The 25,000-nt window shown below is 32.8% G+C and overlaps 2 protein-coding genes across 2 annotated transcripts in view; one reads left to right on the top strand and one right to left on the bottom strand.

The window, feature by feature from the left end:
• The first annotated feature begins 226 nt into the window (after positions 1-226).
• On the top strand, positions 227-6,111 carry LOC137657111 (transmembrane protein 45B-like). The gene is made up of 4 exons (XM_068391474.1): positions 227-487; positions 2,042-2,268; positions 5,269-5,385; positions 5,753-6,111. Exons 1-4 carry the CDS (start codon positions 256-258, stop codon positions 6,044-6,046), a joined length of 870 nt encoding a protein of 289 aa, XP_068247575.1. The 5' UTR covers positions 227-255; the 3' UTR covers positions 6,047-6,111.
• Positions 6,112-12,890: 6,779 nt separating this feature from the next.
• The window catches only part of LOC137657110 (transmembrane protein 45B-like), an 88,022-nt gene continuing 75,912 nt past the window's right edge, over positions 12,891-25,000 (bottom strand). Inside the window, exons 2-5 of the mRNA XM_068391473.1 lie at positions 20,096-20,338; positions 18,879-19,105; positions 17,107-17,223; positions 12,891-13,867 (exon numbers count right to left, since the gene is read on the bottom strand). Of these exons, the coding sequence (XP_068247574.1) occupies positions 13,580-13,867; positions 17,107-17,223; positions 18,879-19,105; positions 20,096-20,333 (870 nt within the window). The 5' untranslated portion in view covers positions 20,334-20,338 and the 3' untranslated portion in view covers positions 12,891-13,579. The remainder of the gene's footprint in view (positions 13,868-17,106; positions 17,224-18,878; positions 19,106-20,095; positions 20,339-25,000) is intronic.

The following is a 25,000-nucleotide window of genomic DNA, read 5'->3' as shown; positions in this document are numbered from 1 at the left end:
CAATCAAAAATGTTTTTTGGGGGGCTTGCAATCAAAGATGTTTTCTTGTGCTTGCAATCAAAGATGTTTTCTTGTGCTTGCAATCAAAAATGTTTTTTGGGGGGCTTGCAATCAAAGATGTTTTCTTGCGCTTGCAATCTAAGATTTTTCCTTGTGCTTGCAATCAAGTTCCATGACCTATATCTTTAAAATGCTCCTTCTCTCATTTTTGTTTTTACAGGTTGCCAAACCCGTCAGGATTTGCTGTGTCTAGAGATGGGGTCTTTCATCGGCCACCTCGTTCCAGGGACAGCCTTTTCTGTGTTTGGTTTGTGGTTTGCATCCTGCATTCTCCAACGGTTCTTCCTGTGTGCACGTGTTGATGTTATGAATGGAAGCAAGTACGTTGGCAAGTACCGTAGTACATGCTCTTTTGCCTGCCCTTGCAATCCTGCTATACCCTTGGAAGGAATCATCAAAATCATAGCTTCGATTATTGCGATTTCAGGTGAGAACATTATATTACCTCTGGTTATAGTTGGCGAGGAAAAAAACTGTTTTAAGATATATTTTTCGGACGTACGGAGAAAACGCTTCAAGTCGATACGGACATATTGAGATACTAGTACTTGTAACTTAAAGCCATTGAAACGGGGATGTAGTTTGAAAACTTTTTTTTTTTTTCATTGCTACTGAATATGTGAAATTATTTCATTGTTATAATTAAAATGTAAAAAGGTCTTAGGCAAGTGCAAACCATCCTTCGCCAATAGTTCTTGAATGAGGTTCGAAATATAGATTCTACCATATGGCGTACATCCATTACAATTAATTTTATTCTGTATTTAGTTCGAACATTATGTCTCATTATGGTTGACGACATTGAGAATTGCATTTAAAAGGGACGCATGAAGTAAACTAATTAATGCTTAATTTTTTTAATATAAAACCTCATTCAAAATTTGACCGCAATCTGACATAATCTACATTAATAAAAAAAAAAAAACTTACGCTGAATCCTAGAACTCAAAGTTCATTATGTTCGCCAATATTTTACCTTGATATCATTTTATTATCTAGCATCCTTCCAAATTTTAACTAAATCCTTGTAGGAAGTTTACAAAGGTCTGATAGATACCTGTGCAAACCTACAAGCTTGTACAGAAAAAAATATACTCATGGCAAGCTTTGTAAACACTGGTGTATTTTGATCTGAAACCAACCAGCTCTCCATAACCTATATGATATTTTTTTGTTTCTTTTTATAATAGGGATAGGCTTTTACTCATCTGATATTAAACTACATATATCTCATACCAAGACTTTCTGATCTAGCTTGGCTTACTTTTTCTTATATTATTATTATTATTATTATTATTATTATTATTATTATTATTATTATTATTATTATTAGCCAACTCACAACTCTGGTTGGTAAGTAGTATGCTACAGTCCCAAAAACCCCAACAGGGAAAGCATCCTAGTAAGGAGAGAGAACGGAGAAGTAAAGATTAAACGTTAAAAAGATTGAATAAAAGACATAGTAAAATAGATACCCTTATGAAGCAGATAAGTCACATATAAACCATTAAAGGAGACATATCAACCTGCTCGATAGAAAAACCTTTGCACCAAGCTTGGACTTCAGAAGTTTTACCGATTCAGCTAGTTCATTAGGAAGACCATTTCCCAAGTCGGTCAAATGATACTTCTAGAATCCTGTATAATATTTGGCCTTGTTAAAGAAAAGGAAAGAATCAGAATTAATTGTATACATTGTGCTATATAGTGGATTGTATAGTCTGGGTCAAATCTGAATGCAATCGATGGTCAAAATTATGAGACAAAAATTGTTAGTGTTCAAGTACCTGGTTGAAGGCTGGTGGCAGAAATTAAAATCCATATCAAGACAAGGAATTCAATAGACCAAAAGTCTGTTTATTACAAAGTTAACATAAGAGTCACCTGCTAAAGACCAAAGATGATAAAGTAAAAAAAAAAAAAAAATCCTCAAAATATTATTTCTCTATAATCTTATATTTATATAACTGCTTTTTATTAGGTGAGTTTGTGACTGCATTCGAGGGAGGGAAATTCGAGCATATAGGTAACGCCCAACACATGATGATGTACTTATTCTTCATCATTCACGGAGCTGCTGATCTAGCCGTCCACTACAAGGCAGCCGTCCCTCCAGAAGTCGACTATCTGACAGCCGCCTGCGCCTTCTTCATGGAGTCCTTGCTTTTTTTCACTCACCTGCATGGCAGATCCCTCATGGATATCCAGGTGTGTTATCTTTTTTTTTTTTAATAGGATTAGAGCTTTATAACAAATGACTGTTTCTTCTATAGAAGCTAACTTGAAATTGCGGTATCGCTTAATTTTAGCTATTTTGCAGTCAATTCCGGTTTCTCTTAATGTTTTTTAAAACATTTTATTTTAATTTTTCATTACTTCTTATATGGTTTATTTATTTCGTTATTTCCTTTTCTCACTGGGATATTTTTCCCTGTTAGAGTCCTTGGGCCTATAGCATCTCGCTTTTCCAACTAGGGTTGTAACTTGGCTAGTTATAATAATAATAATAATAATAATAATAATAATAATAATAATAATAATAATAATAATAATAATAATAATAATAGCAAATCTATTATTACTTCACTAAAGATAGAAAAATTGTCTCTCCTTTATATCATCACTTTTTCACAAAGTTACTAATTTGTTGGAATTATTGTTAATCAGTATTGCAGTCTTACAGTTATTTTCCAATATATGTAAAATTATATTTAAATCCTATTAAGAGAAATGTATCAATTTAATTATCATATATAGTTGATCTGTTGATTGACATTATTCAAGAAGATGATATATTCATATGGAAGTTATTAAGATTTCTTAGAAAATGTTTTGTATCATATAATTATATCGGAATAATTCACGTTGTCATTCTCATATCTTGCATGGATGATGAAAGAATAAGACAATTCTCTTAATTTAGTTGGTAATTAATCAGGTTTTTGGAGATATCTCTGGGAGAGAAAGAAATTTCACCGGACGGTTTATGATTTATATTAATTTGTGCTAGGGATAATAACAACTCTTAAGTACTCATTCAACTACAATATTGAATTATAGTACTTAGCTGTAGATAAGACTGACGAGGAATACTGAATCAATAAGTTTTTTTTATCATTATATATTGTAATATTCTGAAAAATATTTTTAAAAACCATATCTACTGTTCTCCTAGTTGGAGGTGTGACATTGTAGCTGTTAGCTACTTACAGAGACGCTAGGTGAATGCATATGAAGTTTATTCGACAGATAAATAGCTTATATACAAACAGTTGAGGGCAGCAATGTCACAAAAGTTCAAACAATATGAAACATGTGATGGCAATCTTAAACAGATTTTTTCTATTATCATTGAAACTGATTAAGTATATATCCGGTTATTGCTTGGCTTGATCTTCTGACTACTGAACCAATCATATCATTGGTGTTTTGCTTCTCACCTGTTGCTTATTGGCTTTAATCCTGGTTGTGGTTAAGGAGGTTGGGTATTTGGCGAATAATTGAGGAATAATTCTGGATAATAAACTTTCTTTGAACATCTTGCTAGGGTTTATATCATCTAAAGCTTTAAAAGATTTGTTCTCTCTCGCCCTTAGTATCAAGTTGATGAAGACATAATGTCAAGCCTCCGAAAGTTTATTTATAATGAGATTTCTTTGATATATTCAATTTATGATCGTCTCTGAAACCATGATGACTTGTCATAAGAGAAAATGTTTACTGATACTACATGATTCTTTGTGTTTATTTCTGGCTTTTTAAATTGTTTTCGTTATCTATTATAAAACATGAAACGTTTTATCCCTAGCCATTTTCTACAGACACTTTATCATATAGGGAAGATGGCAATTTGTTCTCATATCTACAGACTATTCCATTTCATCATTTTTCGGTTGAAACACTTTATTTCATATCCTTTATTGCTAGGATTGTCCAGTTTTACCTTGATTCAATTTAATTTTTTTTCTTGCCACATTCTTTCCTACCAAACGCTTTTCTGTTGGCCTCCATCAATCTTAGGTCCCTATTCTTTATTCCATCCAATATATATATATATATTTTTTTTCAGAAATAGCTGTAAAATATTTTCACGATGTTTTCGCTGCTGGTTTTCCCATTAACGTTACTGACCCTATATCATTATTTGAAAATTCAAATAGCAGTGTGTCATAACACTTCCATACGCGGAACAAACAACAGAAGACTAAAATTTATGGCAGATCTTTGCTCAGACAGCATCTATAACGTTTAAAACGCTTCCAAAAGACTAAAATTTTGCCAGATATTTGCTCAGACAGCATCTATAACGTTTAAAACGCTTCCAAAGGACTAAAATTAGTGCCAGATCTTTGCTCAAACAGCTTCTATAACGTTTAAAAAGCTTCCAGAAGACTATTGGTTACACTGTCAAATCTATACTTATGGAATCATATTATGTTGTCTTACGACTGTTACTCAAAATACCAAACTGGATTCCCATGACTTACCTTGTCAATACTGACATAATGAATTTCCTCTTGGTAAGGGTAGAAAAGACTCTTTAGCTATGGGAAGCATCTCTTCCAGGAGCAGGACACATCAAAAGCAAACCATTGTTCTTTAGTGTTGAGTATTGCCATAGCCTCTTTACCACGGTCTTCCACTGTCTTGGGGTAGAGTTCTCTTGCTTACAGGTACACTCGGCGACTATTTTATCTTACTTTTCTTATTTTTTTTTTTTTTTAAGTTTTTATAGTTTATATAGGAAATGTCTATTTTAAAGTTGTTACTGTTATTAAGATGTTTTATTTTAATTGTTTATTACTTCTAATGTTAATTTATTTCCTTGTCTCCTTTCCTCACTGGCCTATTTTCTCTGTTGGAGTCCTTGGGCTTACAGCATCCTGCTTTTCCAACTAGAGTTATAGCTTAGCAAATAATAATAATAATAATAATAATAATAATAATAATAATAATAATAATAATAATAATAATTCTACGCTAGAGATGACCTGAGAGCCGTGAAACAAATATTCATCTTGATTTATAGTTGAATCAAAAAGTCCTCTGACACCACTCTTGTTAAGTGTGAATCTGGCATTCTCAACACTGTGAAAGTAAGGGCCAGGGACTGTCATCAACATATTGAATTTGACTACAACCGGAAAATTATATAAAAGCTTCGACTATGATGGTAAAATATTAAATATGAAATGGTGTATCACACAGGTACATACATATATAGCATTTGTAGCTCTTCTCTGCGGCTTTGCCATGTTGCTAGAAGCGAGCTTCAAGAGCAGTGTGGTACTGGCTTTAAGTCGAGCCTTCTTCATTCTCCTGCAGGTAAAACTTTAGTTCAATAAAGGTGTTAAGTTATTTCAGATAATGTAATTTAGTGTTTTGTATAGTTCTTAAACGTTTTTTCCACGACAGAATTTTCTTACGTTGCCCTATGTCGTGATATAAGTAGAGTAACTGTGATCATGAAAATGACATGAACTTTATTTCTATACAAAACCTCTGTTTACACCTTAACCAAAATTAAATTTGATCTTACTCTAAGGCTAATGTTATAAACGATGATGCTGAATATACAGTATTTCAAGTGATAGTCGTTAATGAATGTTTGTAATAAATATACATTTTCACTTAGTCGTACAGTATTTGGTCAATCATGTTACCAATTGTGTCTTTTCATTTCTATCAACAGGGGACGTGGTTTTTACAAATCTCGTTCTTACTGTTCTCACCACTTGGCAGTTACTTCGACCGCAACAACCACGAACATATGATGCTAGTAACTTGCATTTTCACTGGCCACGTAGCCTTGGACTTGTTGTTAATAGTGATTTTAGGGGTAATAAGCCATCGTCGAGTCCGGAACATGTCGTCAACAGCTGCCTACCATACTCTCCACTCGTATGCCCATCCAGCGACCTTTTCAAAGTTTGATCCTATTCAGGTCAAACATATCATTGCTGGATCAGATGAGGAAGATCCTTGATTCTTTTCTTTATCCTGGTTAAGTCCATTTATTTTATTTTTATTTCTGCGAAATTATTCACCCGCCTTACGTCATATATGTATAGATACTTATGCACACATGAGATACTTGTAAACTCTAATTTTATCATAAAATTTATGATTTTATTACTATGAAATTGAGGTTATTTATTATTGCCCGTGGGTTCTATCTTCTTATTTGTTATTTTACTTCATTGCTAGTAACAGTATCCCAAAATACTATTTTTAAGTGGTCAGTGGAGACAACACTACAATAACGACTTATAGGTTAATTAGACTAAAAGTTAATGAAATAATCTTGTTGTAGTGAAGTAGTAGCAGTAGTTGCACTAGTAGAGAGAGAGAGAGAGAGAGAGAGAGAGAGAGAGAGAGAGAGAGAGAGAGAGAGAGAGAGAAGCTAGCATGGAATCGATGGCCAGTTCTTCCCCTCTGGCTTCGACTTTTACAAAGAGGGAATGAAGAAACTTTGGATCGTTGTTATTGTAGGAATGGATAAAGCCATTGAAGAATCTATTTTATTACTTACCAGTTACAATATATCCACAAGATCTATATATTTATATATGAAAGATTTATTTTAATGTTGTTATATTTCTAAAACTTCTCCTAATTTTTGCTTATTCCTTTTCCTCACTGGGCTATTTTCCCTGTTGGGGCCCTTGAGCTTATAGCACCCTGCTTTTCCAACTAGGGTTGTAGCTTAGCAAATAATAATAATAATAATAATAATAATAATAATAATAATAATAATAATAATAATAATCTGTTTATCTTGAAGCAATTGAAGCCGATGGTCCATCCGAATAATCAAAATCTTGTATTGATTAGTAAATATCTTCAGAGTTTTTATGATAAAGATTAAAGCGTTTTGTAAATAAATATTTCGTCGTTGACTTCTCTATTTATTCACAGATGGCCATTTCAAGATGATGTTAATTATCCTATTTAAATGATTGTGTATTTACACCAATATTAACAGCAACAAAAACAAGAAAATATTAATAACTACAGCAATTATAATTATAATACCATTAAATTTGGTCTCAATTACATTGTATCTCTGGGTAATTTCATAATTCTAGGTTAGTAAAATACAAAATTTTTTTTAATCTTTTAATGTAAACATCAACATTCACACTTGATATTGTGACTAGGTAATAACCGGATCCTTGCCGCCCTAGCAACATAACATTCAATTTACAATTAACATCAATATCGATGTCTACATATAAATATAAAATTATCTGATAACATATTTATTGATTTTGACTTACTTTTCAATTATCGTTTCCTGGTTTATTCCATAAAAACACATTAAACTCGTATATAGATATATCCTCTCTTTATTTAAGTTCACAGAACATTATAAAGTTAATTTAAAGCATTTGATCGAGTTTAATCATAATTAGAATTGTATATTACTGTTTGCATGCTTATCCATAATCACATTTTATAAATGAAGAATCCATTTTTTTTTCCTCTTATCTTAACTTTCCTGTTTTTTGTTAAGTACATAATTCCTTTCTAAGTGCGCTCAGTTAACATACAGAAAATAGAGATAATGGGGAAGATGCATGTAATAAACGATTTCAAAACCATAGATTCCCTTTATGCGACCAATTCTTTATACATTAATTAACGCCATCTTTCAAGTGACCTTATGCTAGATTTAAGGTCCTTTGAGATTACATAAAGGCACATGTATCCTAATAAACAGAATAAGTGGCACATGTATCCTAATAAACAGAATAAGTGGCACATGATGCGATGGTCACACTTGATCATATTCCAGTACATTGATTGAATCAGGGAAGAGTATAGTGAAAATCAGTGTAATATTCTTTTTAATGATCATTTATTATCATTCATTGTGTGCTTTTAGAAAGGATCCGCAACACCAAATCACTTATTTTTATTAAAAATGTTTCGTCTAAAACATGGTGCTGAAAATGTAGGGGTCCATTTGATTGATATCCGGAAATCATTTTTAGATCAGTTTACGATTCGTCTGAAATAGATGTAAACCTGTCAACAATATAGTTAGAATTTACTTTGTTTGGTATCATGGGCAAAGTGATGACCTATAATTTCGCTGTCTGTATTATTTACGTCAATGATTGATCTGGATGAGCAAGAGAGTTGTCGAGATTATATAACTTAGAAAATAGTGAATCTTTTCTCTTAAGAAAAGGTGTTTTGAGGAAGACAAAGGTATACCGAAAGTGGAGGTAGGTGAAATGAAAACAATTAGGAAGAACCTTCAACCTCTTTGGTTTTAATTAAGGAAACCTTAAGAAATTGGGTTTTCTGATTCATTATTGACTCATTCTTGTAAATTATGTTTGATATTTGCGATAATCTTACTCACACAGATGTCTGTGACAAAACATGTCTTCGCAGAAATACCAGATTTATTGTTGAGCCCAGGAATTCCAGCTTTGGGTATTTTTCAGAATACCAAGACGCTTTCGGTGTTTTTAGAATACCAAGACGTATGCGAACCCAGATTTTGACGCTTTCTGATCATTCAAACATATGTGAACTGTAACTTCTTTGCATAATCAGTTTGTAAGTGAATACGATTTTTGACATCTAAGTTGCCTTAGTCTATCTATCTATATCGTAAGCATGTTCTGTTTATGAGGCAGACTTGGTGCTTTCATATAAACCAAATTTCTGAGAATACGGTTTATTTATTCTTTTAGATCCTAAGGTGTATTCAAACAAAAATTTTGAACTTCCAAATTAATTCATATTTTTTTACCTTTTATTATGCTTTTAATTTCCTTAAACCTTTTAGTCACGTTTTCAAATTGCTCGAAATTTAATGAGTACACTTGAAAATTTGCCGCAAAAAATGTTTAAGATTCCTGGAATAAATTTTGCCAGTGTTTACCGCTTTAAAAACGGACATATTGATCTTAAGAAGTGATATTACGGTCACCAATCCGTAAAAAAAGAATAACAAAGTAGGGTAAAAATTACGGTCTCATGTATGACTGAAATATGGCTGAGAACGGTATATTTTTACCAAGAATTTCCGATTAAAATTACTGTTTTTTTTTTTTCAGTGATATGTATGTATGTATGTATGTATGTATGTATGTATGTATGTATGTAGCAAGAGAAAAAGATTTACTAGAATGATTAAGAGTACTAGCAAGACCTTATGGAAATAAGCTACCACAACAGCGAGATATGTCCGGCCCATTTCCCTGTCATTATGATATACTGAATATTACTGTGGCTGGACGAGTGTTGCATGTTTAAGTATCTTTTTTTATCAGTTAATTACTCATGGTCTAGGACCTAGGTTCTCTTTAGGAGCTCGTTAGGGTTAAAAATCGTTTCCATTAACATTTCTTCTTGGAATAAATCCGTTTTGGATTCAATTTGTTTATATCTGTATTTTTTTTTTATTATTATAACTTTCCGTATGTTTGGTCATTCGAGCTAAAATGTTAATTTTCAGGCGTTGTAATTATATTACTACGGTCAATTTAATTTTTTTCATTCTCCAGTGTTTGGTTTTGGCCATGACCGTTCTTTCTAGTGTACCTTACGCATTTTGATAATGAATAGAAAGCTGATATTTTAATATGCATATTATCTTTGAGTCGAGTGAGAAATTTTCTCGCATTCTGAATACTCTCGATGGATCAAAATTCTATTATATATCTAGTTTTCCCGATATACTCTTACTAATTCATAGATGAAAAAAAAATATAAAATGGTACTTGAAATTTGACTTGCCAGTCATATGTCAACAAGTTATTTCAAGCTTGTAGTAATGCTAAGAGGGTTTTTTTCTATACCAAATACTCACGCGCTCACGCACGCACTAACAAAATGGTAGTGGTCAAATAGTTACTCCGTGTTTAAGGTTTAGAGATTTAAAGGTCGCTCATGAATGGCAGAGGCAAGAGAGAGTGACATTGCCCTAGCAAACAGGATAATTCCTTACAGACTGACCATATATTATATGATCAGCGCCTAAGCCCCCTCTCCACACCAAACTGGGACCAGGGAAGACCAGGCATTGGCTGCTGATAACTCAACAGATAGACCTTTAGGCTCCCCAAACCCCCCAACCTTAGCTCACAAGGATGGTAAGGTTACAGACACTAAAGGCACTAACGAGTCTGAAGGGGACTCGAACCCCCGTCTGGCAAACACCAGGCAGAGACGTTACCAGTCAATCCACAACAACCCCGTAAAAAGAGGTTACACTACCAGATCTTATCAATACAAAAAAAGTATCCAGAAAAGAAACTCTCTGAAGCACTAGGGTGGAATTTTACTCGGCATTGCGGTATAATGTTTCTGCTTTACTTTCGAGGTACAGAACCAACAAAAAAGGGCTATTCGGCATAGAACTACCAAAGAATCTTGACCTTATCGTGTCTAGGCACGCTTATAGTTTTAAAAAAGGTTTAACGTAGACTCTATTTACTCATTGTCTTTCTCACTGTCTTTTCTCATGCGACGTGTAATTTTGAATTCTTGTAAATAAACGCATTTCATGAAGAATTGTCTCTCACTATTTTAATCTTCAAAGTTTGAGTTCCTCTGGCATTACAAAATTTCATAGCAAATTCTCTTAGTGGTATATATAGTGTGCAGCCTACACTATCAGACAAAAAGACAACGATAAAATGGAATGCATAACAGACAGATTATTTTTTTCTTTTCCAAACTTTACAAGTGTCATAATCACTACATATTCTGCAGGTCAACAAATTCTAAGGCACTAGAACATCACTACACACAGAAGTCCGATAAATATTGCGGATTAAAATTAACTACATTGCAGATAATCATAGCATAATCCACATGACTGAATTCTTTATGAATATATATGTAATATAAAAGATTGCCTACATTAAGTATAATATCTATAGCTATAAAAGATGATATATCGCAAATTGATGTTTCTAAATCGTCATTCGTTTTATGAAAATATATTAGAATTACATAACCACATTGAAATATGAAGTAAATGTTACTTACTGGAAGAAGAATGAAGATTGGCAGTGGATATAAAAGTAGTTGAAAGTATGGAGTGTTTGCATATGATTTTAATTAATGCATTATGCAACGCGAGAGAAAATGTCAGCAAGAATAATACGGCCTATTAGTCCAATTAATACAAAATTGCCTTTATATTTCTTACAGTTTTTATGTTTTTATATTTTTGTATGAAGAAAAAACAGAAAGCATCAACTATAATTCTTATCTTCATTTGGTAAATCATTTAGAAGTTATTAATTTTAAAAATGTTACGAGATCCGTACAAAAAAGGTTTGTAAATATAAGGTGCAAAGGCTACATTAGGTATCACAAACGCCCCTTTTCCCTTCAGCCATTCGAAGGAATTCATGCGTAAAATTTCCCATATATTTTCTACATTCCGGAGAAATTCTGAATATGCCTCATTAGTTTTCGGTGTCTATATAAAAAATAAAAGAAAGAAAAACTGGGCATCTTTTGAAAATCGCTGTTTAACTTAAAAGATGGTTCGTCAGATTTCCAATCCAGTTTTGTATTTGAATTCTCGATTAGAGAATCACTGGCGTCTTTACAGTATACTGGTGTACGCAACCCGTCAAAAATGACGGATAAATATTCAGATAGATATCCACACACACGCATCCCGATTTTATAAGGGTATGATTACTCCCTCTCCCTCCTACCCCAGGGACGGGGAGAGCTGGGGGTGACCGGATATATATATATATATATATATATATATATATATATATATATATATATATATATATATAAAATATATGCATAAATATATATATATATATATATATATATAAATATATATATATATATATATATATATATATGTGTGTGTGTGTGTATATATATATATATATATATATATATATATATATATATATATATATATATATATATATATATATATATAGCCTACCTTTTCCTCTATTATATAGGGAAGATATCTGCCATAATTAGTAATTATCTAGTTAAATATTTGTGTTGTCCTCTGTTACTACTGAGGCCTCATTCTTTAGGGAAAAAAAAATCCTTTTAAAAAGTCATGAAATCCTTTAACATCTATCTTATGAATTTAGATTTTCACATTACAAAACTCAAATGTCGCTTGATCGCAGTTTGATTCTAAATTATTGAACTTACAATCATGTTATCTAGTTGTCTCTTTGCATTCTGAAACCCCACTTTGTCTGTATGATCTATGTTTTAAATTTACAATTTCTACGTCTTACATTATACATCATTCATTAATTATGCTTCTTATCGCATATCTTATCAACGAAAAGGTGCAAAGAAAGTTTTAATAATTTTCTAGTCAACTATTTCGCTTGCCATTTTATCCTGTTGTTAGAGTTTTACATTTAGTTCATCATAGATGACTGATGGTAGTTCTCTGTGTTCAGCATCGTTTCTTTCAAACATGTCGGCTTGTTTAAAGGCCGATCATGAATGGCAGGGGCAAGGAGTCGTGACAATACCCTGGCATGCAGGACAATGCCCTAGAGATTAACCACACAGTACATACATATAATCAGCGCCCAAGCCCCCTGTCCCACAAGCTAGTACCAGGGAGGGTCAGACAATGACTGCTGAGGACTCAACAGGTAGAACTATAGGCTCCCCCAAACCCCCCCCCCCCATCTTATCTCACAAGGATGGTGAGGTTGCAGACATTACAAGAAACTATCAAGCTTGAACGTGACTCGAATCCCAGTCATGTGATCTCCAGTCAGAGACGTCTCCAGTAAATTACGCAATTATCAGATCGATTAAAAAGATTGCATATTTGATAAAAAATTACTATAAAGGTACATGAGATTTTGAAGAAAAAAATAACAGGATGTGAACGTATATCTATGAGATAGGAAGTAAAATTCTTTTAAGCAATCAAGGAAATTTGCATTGACATTCCCGTGCAAATTATAAGCACTTGCCTTTTAGAAACGAGTACATTAATGTTATATTTAGCGTACATAATGTTATGCGTCGGTATATCATATACGTAGAAAACTGATGTGTTTTACTTACAATAATTTTTTTTTGATATTTACATACATAGAATAAAATAAATCTCAACCTAGTAGTTTGTCTCGATTACTATTAAATCGACGCACATGTGTTTCTCTTGTAATTAATTGAAATTACATCCATTCAGTTTCAATGATTTTGTGGTCATCATTTTCTTGAAACTTTCATATATCAATGCAGTTCATGAAGATACCTATATTTTTGTGAAGTAACAAAGGGTAATATATCATGAAGAATTCAGCTCATCTAATAATAATGTCGCAACATTTAATGTCACAAACAGAAGGCTAAAACGAGATCATATCTTCTGTCATATCGTGCATACGTTTAGATATACCCTGACTGATACGTCTTCATACGTGTTAGATGTCTCTGATGACAATAAATCGTTCCATTTTGTGCTAAATATATATGAATAGACATTTAGTAAAGATTTGGACGCGGAGCACCCAAGTCTACGCTAAGCTTCCTCTTCATCCGATTCCAGGATGATGTTTTTGGCCTGCTCTTCGTCTAGTTTTCCTAGCCTTGGAAGACGAGGCTGCAGGTGCTCGTAGATCTCCGCATACGAGAGCGTTTTCACCTTCAGGTAAATCAGACTCCCTGCGATCGACATGAGAGTGAAGATGGTGGCGTTGTGCCAAGTGAAAAACAGCGTCACCATCATCATCTGTGAGTGTTCGTTTTGGTCCCATTCTTGTCCGACTGGAGGGTACAACAGGAAGCCAATCTGGTAAAACCACGTCCCCTGGAAAAGAGAGAAATGTTGAGGTCGGATACTGTTTTGCCATTGTGCTCTTGGAAAAGTCAAACGTCAACTATTATAGGAGAAAGAGGTTGCAAAAATTAAGGTCACCTTTTGAAACTAGAAAAACACTCTGAAAGTGCAGCCCTCCGCCACATCAGCTTATTTCTCAAAACCAGTTTGCCTTTCCCTGAATCAATTTCAGTCGACCTTTTATGCTCAACCTTGACCTTGACCTTTGACCTAGGACTTTCAAAATTGAATCACTTCCGCGTCTCAACATAACAATTATTCCCAGAACGTTCCACTACTCTGTTAGTAAATCGTGGCCAGGTAGTTGTTCAGAAACAAACAGACAAACGGGAGCGAAAACACAACCTCCACCCAACTTCAGTGGCGGAGGTAATAAGAAAAATTAACAAAAGGTAATAAGAAAAATTAACAACATTAGTTGAAGTTTTTGCATTTGCTCCTTAAAATTTCTTTTCATACTTTATCAAATGCAATAAGGAGGTTTAAAAGAAGCAAAATTAATCAAAATTGAAAAATGTAACAAACTGAATGCAGTATGTATTTAACATTTTTCAGGCAACTGAAATATGTATAATATAAATCATGACAAGGAAAAACGTACTGCAATATTTCTTTAAGTATAAAAATATTAAGGTAACCTAAATAGGGTGTCTTTATCAGAACACTTGTCTTTATCAGAACACGTGGATGTTTTTGTCTTTATCAGAACACTTGGATGTTTCACTCTAATTGGGCAAACATTCATAAGCATGCAAGTAAATAACTAATCAAATGTCAGGATTAAGCAAAAACATATCAAGGGAATAAAGATTATCTCACAATCGAAAACAGAGAATTGGAAAATTCTTTTAGTCACAGGACAGGATTTTTTTTCTTCATGTAATGGAACTCTAGCTATTGTAAGCAGCTCTTCTAGGAGAAGGACATTCCAAAATCAAACTATTGTTCTCTTGTCTTGTGTAGTGCCATAGCCTCTGTACCATGGTATCTACTGTCTTGGATTATAGTTCTCTTGCTTGAGGGTGCACTCGGGCACACTATGCTATCTTATTTCTCTTCCTATTGTTTTGTTGACTTTTTTATAGTTTATATAGGAAATATTTATTTTAGTGTTGTTACTGTTCTTAAAATATTCTATTTTTCCTTGTTTCCCTTCCTCACTGGTATATTTTTCCCTGTTGGAGCCCTTGGGCTCATAACATCTTGCTTTTCTAACTAGGGTTGTAGCTTGGTAAGTAATAATAATAATAATGATAATAATAATAATAATAATAATAATAATAATAATAATAATAATAATAATAATAACTCAGAATTCCGATATTCCACGGTTTTCTAAAGCAGAACTACTTTTTATATGAAACTGTACAGTTCCTGGAATACCAGCGGTGCAAAACGATGCGATGACCAATCAGAAAAATGAAAAAGGATATACTCTTCAACGATTTATTTCCTCTTGGATTTTCTCGGTGTAAAGAATTTACTTAAGGTCGTCAACTTTCTAAGAAAATATATTTGTTTTTTAACCTTGACCTGAATTTTTTTTTTATTGCAAAGTAAAATGCCACAATGAATAATTTATAGTTAAATTTTTCTAATCGCTTATCTATTTCCTCATTTCCTTTCCTCACTAGGCTATTTTTCCCTGTTGGAGCCCTTGGGCTTACAGCATCTTGCTTTTCCAACTAGGGTTGTAGCTTAGCTAGTAATAATAATAATAATAATAATAATAATAATAATAATAATAATAATAATAATAATACATTCGTATTTAGAATATTGATGCTGCAACAATTTGATTACTTAATTACTATATGTTTTTTACTTCATTGTGTAATTCGTATTTTCTTAATAAAAAATCACTAACTTTTATTTAATTGATAAAGTAACATTAGATATTTAGGCATGTTATTTTAATAGAAATATTATTTGCTTGAGTAATCATTTATAATCTTAAAGATTAATAACGCATTATACAACATTTATGGTTTATTTTGTAGCTTGAATACAACGTAGATGATCATTTATTTTCAATTTTCCCCTGTATTTCATTATAATAACTTCAGAAGTTACTGAAAATAACTTCGGACTTAATAAACAGGATGTATGGTTATAACTGCCCGTTTTGGGAATTAAAATGAAGATGTAGATATTCATATAATATCTTTAGGAGCAGAGACCCAATTGTATCTTTAGTGGGCAAAAGTAAAAACTCGATTTTTTTTTTTCATAACATAGTTTAGTCTTAATCACAATTTCTTGTGTATAGAATTACTGATATAATTTTCATCATCTGTTTGATTTGGAGAGTTTATGGTCTTCCAAAATGTCACTGATAGCTAAATATTTAGATAGATGTGCACACAAACGTACACGCATTTCCTCTCACCAAGGTATGACTACTCCCTCTCCCCCTATTCGAGGGACGGGAAGATCTGAGCGTAACCGGAAAGATATAAATATAGATATATACACACACATATATATATATATATATATATATATATATATATATATATATATATATATATACACACATATATATATATATGTATGTATATATATTATATTTATATGTAAATATATTTATATATATGTATACAGTATATATATATATATATATATATATATATATATATATATATATAAATATATATATATATATATATATATATATATATATATATATATATATATATATATATATATATTTATATACATATACATATACAGTATATAGGTATACAGTATAGATGTATTTGTATGTATATATACATATATTATATATATATATATATATATATATATATATATATATATATATATATATATATATATATATAGCCAGACACGCGCTCTTTATTATCTAGGGGAGATTAAGGCTTATTTTTTTCGTACATCTTTTTAGATTTTTTTATCAAGAATAAATCCATCCTATGAACTCATTATGGATTAGATCAGATTCCAGCTGCATCTTTAGCCTAATTACCTTCTTTATGAATTTTTTGAGAAATCAGACACGAATCATTTATTTTAATTGGTATTGCATAGGGACGGCAATATCACATAGAATGCAAGTTTCACTGTAATATATTCATAATTTGTTTTATATATATATAAACACACAATTACACACGCACATACGCACACATCATTCCTTTTTTAAGTTCTAGCGTTTCCTACGTGAAATTCAAAAGCGTTTTCCTCACCTGTAGTAGAATGAAGTATGCCTTCCCTAGGGCGGGCAGGACATTGCTTTTATAGCACATCTCGAGGGCTACGCACACAGCGCAGCACACCACCACGTAGAACAGGAGCATGTGCACCTAACGAAGACCAAAAAAGTAAATAATCATCAAGGCTGCTATATATAGTTGTTTGGCATTTCAAGCACGATATGCTGTTAATTCTAATATTCATGCCTTCTCCATTCTAGATCCATCATAATGCTCAATAATACACAGTATTCTAGATCCATCATAAGGCTCAATACTACACAGTATTCTAGATCCATCTTAAGGCTCAATACTACACAGGATTCTAGATCCATCACAAGGCTCAATACTACATAGTATTGTGGATCCATCATAAGGCTCAATACTACACAGTATTGTATATCCATCATAAGGATTATTCTAGATTCATCATAAGGCTCAATACTACACATTATTCTAGATCCATCATAAGGCTCAATACTACACAGTATTGTATATCCATCATAAGGATTATTCTAGATTCATCATAAGGCCCAATACTACACATTATTCTAGATTCACCATAAGGCTCAATACTACACAGTATTCTAGATCCATCATAAGGCTCAATACTACACAGTATTCTAGATCCATCACAAGGCTCAATACTACACAGTATTCTAGATCCATCATAAGGCTCAATATTACACAGTATTCTAGATCCATCGTAAGGCTCAATACTACACACTATTCTAGAAGTTTTAATTGAGCAATGGCCAGATTGTGGAAAAATCTCCCTAATCGGGTAGTTGAATTGGTGGAACTTCAAAAGTTGAAAATTTTTCATGTAGGACAAGCTGACATAAGTCTCTCTTTATAGTTTATATATGAAAGATCTGTTTTAACGTTGTTACCGTTCTTAGAATATTTCATATTAATTATTCATTACTTATCCTTTACTTCACATATTTATTTCTTTTCCTCACTGAGCTACTTTTCCCTGTTGGAGCCCTTGGGCTTATAGCATCCTGCTTTTCCAACTAGCGTTGTAGCTTAGCCAGTAGTAGTAATAATAATAATAATAATAATAATAATAATATCGGGATACGTTTCATGATTTTATTAAACACAAGTGATGTTATGACTTAATAGTGAGAATAAATTAATAATTAGTTAACCTGCAAAACTATAAGGGTTAGAGCAATTTAATTTATCAGGGAACTTTAGGCTTAAACTTCTGAGCTACTATTCTAATAAATAATTTCTGAATGGCTGTATTTTCTTAAGTATTTGTTTAGCTCATGTTGTATTCTCGATATAAAGTGCAAATTTTCATGTTTTTTTTTTTTTTTTTTTTTTTTTTTTTTTTTTTTTTTTTTTTTGGTTGTTCGTTGGTTACAAATATGATCATATAAATACACTTACACACACAAATATGTATATATATATATATATATATATATATATATATATATATATATATATATATATATACATGTGCACAGTGTATACTATATTCTTATATATACCCATATGTATATACTGTATATAGTATGTATACATATGTGCATATGTAATCTTATGTGTATATATATATATATATATATATATATATATATATATATATATATATATATATGTATATATATATATATATATATATATATATATATATATATATATATATATATATATATATATATAAGTGTGTGTGTGTGTGTGTGTGTGTATTAGCTCAGATGCCTATCAGTTCATAGTTAAACATAATTGAGCCACCAATTGCTCACCTGTACATCCATGGGCGTGCGACCGTGCAGATGATAATAAAAGAGAAGGGCTTCCATACTGAAGGCTAAAACCGCCGAGACGAAGTCCATGTCGGGTGGGATGGGAACACGATAGTGCTGTATTATATCCATGATTCCATTTAGGCCGAAGAAGAAGAACATCGTCATGTGCTGGGCATTACCTATGTGGGTGAACTTGCCGTCCTCGAACCCCGTGGCGAATTCACCTGAGCGATTGTAGAAAGGTCAGTGACATAAACTTGAAGAATGTGATACATGAAATGTATTCCTTATAAATTATGAATAGACTTAAATAAGGCTTTATTTGTATCGACAAGCTGCCTCAATCGTGCAACAGATGATTGTGAAATTTAAATTTTCATTAAAACTCACTGTATATGATTCTATTAATCGTCCCAATACAGTTTTCTTTAATATGATAATTCTGAATAAAGTTATGAGTGGGATCTATCAAAGTGATGTAAAATGGGGTGAATAAAACATTTCTAAATATAATAAAGGAAATTAAGATAACGTATCTTATTCATAAAGCGAGGGGAAAGACAAATTAAGCGAACATTTTAAGCCTTGTGAGAACAAAACTCTTAATTTATTCAACGCACAGATGGATGCAGAAGTCCCTGTCACACCTCGCTTAGAAGAAGTGCAACCAGTCACACCCTTACTGCGTGGCGAATACCCAAACTGATAATGTAGGGAGAGATGCAGAGGTGGTGGGCGGGGCTCAACACAGGAGCCCATTGCACAGTAAAGGTGTTGCTGGGTGCGCTTCTTCATAGCGAGGTGTACAAGGAATCCATGTGTCCAACTGTACATGATTTAAAACGAGAATAAGATGTATTTTCAAAAATTACTTCACAATATTATTATAGACCGTTCAGCCTAAGAGGATAGACTTTGTTTCTTAAAACAAGTTGGGTATTCTCATAACTTCAGTTATCCTGATTTTTTATACAATATTATTTCGATGCGTATAAGCTCTAGTAAAAGGCGTATCGCCAAGCGTAGTTTTTCTCATAATTAAGACACCAAAATCTTAAAGATCAGTACAATAAAATGATACATTTTTTACTTAGATTTATAGCAATGATCCTACACTTACCATAAAACTTGGTGAATGTAATTACAATCGAGTGAAAGTGTTTTTCTATTCATTAATGCTCTGTGAATTTCAGAGGATTTCTATGAAAACTTACCTATCATACCAACCACAGTGGCCACCACTTTCAGGATGCCCTCTAAAGGCAATGAAGAACAGCAGGGACATTTAAAAGTGGACGTATTCCTGTAACGCATGCGATACTTCTCCGACATTGTAGATGACGCTGCCACTCGTAGGCACATGAAGTATCTCATGAAGGTTTGGTAGATGAACCACATCCCGAAGAGGATGAAGAATGTGCCCGGGACAACATGACCAATGAATGACCCCATTTTACCTGTGAAGAAAAGGTTTTGCAGGTTTAAAGGCTGCTAGTGAATGGCAGAGGCAAGGGGGCAGTGACAGTGCCCTAGCTAGCAGAACATTGCCCTAGAGATTTATCATATAATCAGCACCCAAGGCCCCTCTCCACCCAAGCTAGGACCAGGGAGAGCCAGGCAATGACTGCTGAGGACTCAGAAGGTAGACCTATAGGCTCCATAGCTTATAAGGATGTTGAGGTTGCACACTACATGAAACTATTGAGCTTAAGCGGGACTCGAAGCCCAGTCCGGCTGATTGTAATATTATTTAAAGATAATCTCAAATATCTTTTATCTTTAAACAATTACTGAAATTTTGGTAACGTTATTTGTTGATGTTTTGGATCGAAAAACGGCACGCCTCCGTGTGTGGGGTTATGCGATCGATGTCTGACGTTTGTTCTTTGTATTACAAGCGCTATATGATTTGTATCTTGATTAATAATGTGAATAACATTTGCCTTATTGATTTTATCGTTTTGTGTGTGTGTGTGTGTGTGTGTGTGTGTGTGTGTGTGTGTGTGTAACAATTCCACTTATAGAAATCTGCATAAGCATTTGTGGGTATTTGTAAGTAGATATAGTTAGACATACGTACAAAAATACCATTTGGAAAATTTTTAAGCAATATTCGTCTTGTATACTTTCAAGACATCAACAAATGGTCTGGAGCAGTGATAGGAATTCTATATTATATTTACACATACATATATGTGTCTTGCAAATTTTAAATACACTGACAGGAGGACTAATACGGCGATGGAAATTTTTAAAATACATGTATATATATATATATATATATATATATATATATATATGTATATATATATATATATATATATATGTGTGTGTGTGTGTGTATATATATATATATATATATTTATATATGTATATATATATATATATATATATATATATATATATATATATATATATATATATATATATATATACTGTATGTGTGTGTGTCTGTGTGTGCGTTTGTGTTTGTGTACGTACTATTTATATGTAACATAACATTTCCACCACTGAATCAGCCCTTCTGTTAATTCACAAATTATTATTATTATTGTTACTAGCTAAGCAACACCCCCAGTTGAAAAATCAGGATGCTAAAAGCTCATAGGCTCCAACAGGAAAAATACCCCAGTGAGGAAAGGAAATAAGGAAGCAAATAAAATAGTGTGCCTGAGTGTAACCTTAAGCAAGAGAACTCTAACCCAAGACAGTGGAAGGCCATGGTACAGACTACAGAGGCTATGGCACTACTCAAAGACTAGAGAACACTGTTTGATTTTGGAGTGACTTTCTCCTAGAAGAACTGCGTATATCTAAAGTCTCTTCTACCTTTATCTAGTGGAAAGTAGTCACTGTACAATTGCAGGTTAGTAGTTAATTCCTTGAGTGAAAAAGAATTTTTCGGTTATCTTCGTGGTGTCAGATGTATGAAGAAAGAGGAGAATGTGTTAAGAATAGGCCAGACTATTCAGTGTAGAATGTGTAAAGAATAGGCCAGACTATTCAGTGTGTTTTCAGGCAAAAGAAAAATGAGCCGTAACCAGAAAGGGTTCCAATGTTGTACACTCTCGCCAGTTGAATCCAATAACTCTCTAGCGCTATAGACCATTTCTTTTAGCGAGGCAGATTTGCACCGACTCGCAGCGGTGCCCTTCTACCTCAGAAACGTTTCCTGATCGCTGATTGGTTAGAATTATCTTGTCCAACCAATCAGCGATCAGGAAACTTTACCGAGCTAAAAGGGCACCACTGCGAATCGGTGCAAATCTGCCTCGCTAAAAAAATTGACTATGGTATCTCAGCGATGGGATTTTTTGTGAAAACGCCAACATAAATATTCGATATATTGTGCAGTTTCGAAGAATTTTTATGATTGAAGTTTTAAAATTCTATCGACGGAAATTATTATTCTGAGAAAATTTAAGATAACATTGGGTTTAGCTTTTCTAGATCGAAGTACTTGCTCAATTTATTATTTGCTTAGTTTTTAAACCTTTATTGAGAATTGATTTTACTCCTTTCATTGGATTATTTATCCTTAATGATATGAAATTTGGTAGCGTCTAATCAAGATCTCAGGTTATCTTTTAATATTGTAGAATTAAAAGAGGCTACTCATCGTTCTCAAATTCTTAATGTATAGTAACTAATTATCTTGGACCGATTTTTTTTTTTTTTTTTTTTTTTTTTTTTTTTTTTTTTTTTTTTTTTTTTAAGTAATATCAAGATTCCGTCTCGGTAAATTTTCCTCAAACAAAAGAATGTGAGAGTATTCGGGTGCAAGACTTAAACATCCCTTACCTTCTACCTCAAGGTCTACAGAGTACCTTGTTCTGCTTAAGGGGAAAAGAAGAATGTGTGATACTATCTTTTACGTGCACACGCAACAGCTTCGTAAACATGTTGAATAACATAGAGGCTTTTCTGGTAGGGGATCGATACTGTTATTCCATCGCACCTCATTACGCAACACTTGTTGACAAGCAGTTTAGAGTAGCGATGAATAATTGAGAAACGTGTGTCATTGTGTACAAGACCGGTACCTCGTTTGTCACGCTATTAAAGGTAGGGAATAAAACAGGCTATTTTCGGATTTTTATGTCTTTTTGTGGTTGTGGTGGCCGATATGGTAACGTCCCTGACTGGTGATCGCCAGACTGGGGTTCGAGTCCCGCTCAAACTCGTAAGTTTCTTTGGTCGTTGCAACCTCAACGTCCTTGTGAGCTAAGGAGGGGTTGTTTGGGGGCTATAGGTTTATCTGCTTAGTCATCAGCAGGCATTGCCTGGCCCTCCTTGGTCCTAGATTGGGGGAAAAGGGGCCTTGGGTGATGATCATATGTATATATGGTCAGTCTCATGGGTATCGTCCTGCTTGATAGGGCAATGTCACTGTCCCTTACCTCTGCCATTCATGAGTGCCCTTTAAACCTTTATACTAGGATGAATGGATTATAAATTTTGCTAACGCATTTTTTCAGCAATAGGAAAAGCACAAATGTGTAAAAGTGCGATTGGATCCTTAACTTACAGGTAGCTTATCCAAGGATACGAAAGAAGACATAGGACAGTTTTATTCAAATTAATTAACTACTGTATGGTTGTATTTTGGAATAGATTGTTGCTCGTCATACTGTAGGGTAATTAAATTAGCTTTCAAATATCACAAACACGTCAATGTATTCATACATCTGTTAATAATAATAATAATAATAATAATAATAATAATAATAATAATAATAATAATAAAAATATTTGTATATTACAAATGTTTTTTATTTAAACTAATGCACTTAGAATATACTGATCCAAGAGTGAGACTTTGGAAGAATGATTATGTCAGCATGGTATCTAGATGAATTTTACTCCTTTCATTGATTATTGATACCGATGATAACGTAGTACTGGGTAGTTAGGTTGAGTCATAATGCATAAGGTAAATTTTTCAGACTCTATTTCTAGCTTTGGTATGAAAATAGCAGTAGAATACTAGAGTTGCCTGTGTCTGCATACATTTTTAAATTGCTAATACGTGACATTGCTTTTTTTTTTTTTTTTTTTTTTTTTTTTTTTTTCGTCGTAACCTGTTTCACTCTGGTTAATTCTGTCTAATATGACTATTGAAATTTTTACCTCACTTGCCCTATTCCACATCAAAACGTTGAAATGATAGTTCAAGGAAAATTTCGGAATTGCGCATAAACTATTCGGCATGATTACCATTCGAAACTGGTTCACATGATTTTGTTCGTTAATTTTCTCATCGGCCTTCCCTGTCCTTCAAAATTAGTGGGCTATATACTTAACACTGGCTAGCCAGTTGGCTTATGGCAACATAAATATTAGCAGTAAGATTGAATTATTGGTTATTGGTTATGAAATTGCGTTTGAGAACACTTTTAGACGCTAATTGAGATTCACAAACCAACTGGTTTCCATTTCCTTTTCGTTTTGGTGTTTTGCGCAAACTATTATTATTATTATTATTATTATTATTATTATTATTATTATTATTATTATTATTATTATTATTATTATTACTAGCCAAGCTACAACCCTATTTTGAAAAGCAAGATGCTATAAGCCCAAGGGCTCCAATAGGGAGGAAAGGAAATAAGGAAATAAATAAATTATGAGAATGAATTAACAATAAATCATTCTAAAAACAGTAACAACGTCAAAACAGATATGTCTTATATAAACTATTAACAACGTCAAAAACAGATATGTCATATATAAACTATAAAAAGACTCATGTCAGCCTGGTCAACATAAAAGCATTTGCTCCAACTTTGAACTTTTGAAGTTCTACTGATTCAACTACCCGATTAGGAAGATCATTTTACAACTTGGTAACAGCTGGAATAAAACTTCTAGAATACTGTGTAGTATTGAGCCTCATGATGGAGAAGTAATGCTTGTTTGTGTAAGGGAATATATATTAACAATTTTGTTCTAATTGCATCTTCAATACTGCTAGAAGAATTTCCGAAACATCTTCACAAAGTAGAAATGTGTCTTTTGCAGAAAGAATTAAACTCTATAATACGATTTAGTATCTGAAATTTCGAGGAGCCTACGCCATAGATATTGCTCCTTTGATAAACCTGAATATGGAGATG

Source organism: Palaemon carinicauda, chromosome 18 (genome assembly GCF_036898095.1).
Source record: "Palaemon carinicauda isolate YSFRI2023 chromosome 18, ASM3689809v2, whole genome shotgun sequence".
Classification (NCBI taxonomy): Eukaryota; Metazoa; Arthropoda; class Malacostraca; order Decapoda; family Palaemonidae; genus Palaemon; species Palaemon carinicauda.
This window is presented reverse-complemented; position numbering and strand designations above follow the sequence as displayed.

What these genes read in the sequence shown, in the direction of transcription:
- LOC137657111 (XM_068391474.1), top strand. Translation starts at nt 256, where the DNA reads ATGGGGTCTTTCATCGGCCACCTCGTTCCAGGGACAGCCTTTTCTGTG. An exon ending in TTCGATTATTGCGATTTCAG is followed by an intron (nt 488 to 2,041) that starts GTGAGAACATTA and finishes GCTTTTTATTAG; the next exon opens with GTGAGTTTGTGACTGCATTC. An exon ending in CCTTCTTCATTCTCCTGCAG is followed by an intron (nt 5,386 to 5,752) that starts GTAAAACTTTAG and finishes TTCTATCAACAG; the next exon opens with GGGACGTGGTTTTTACAAAT.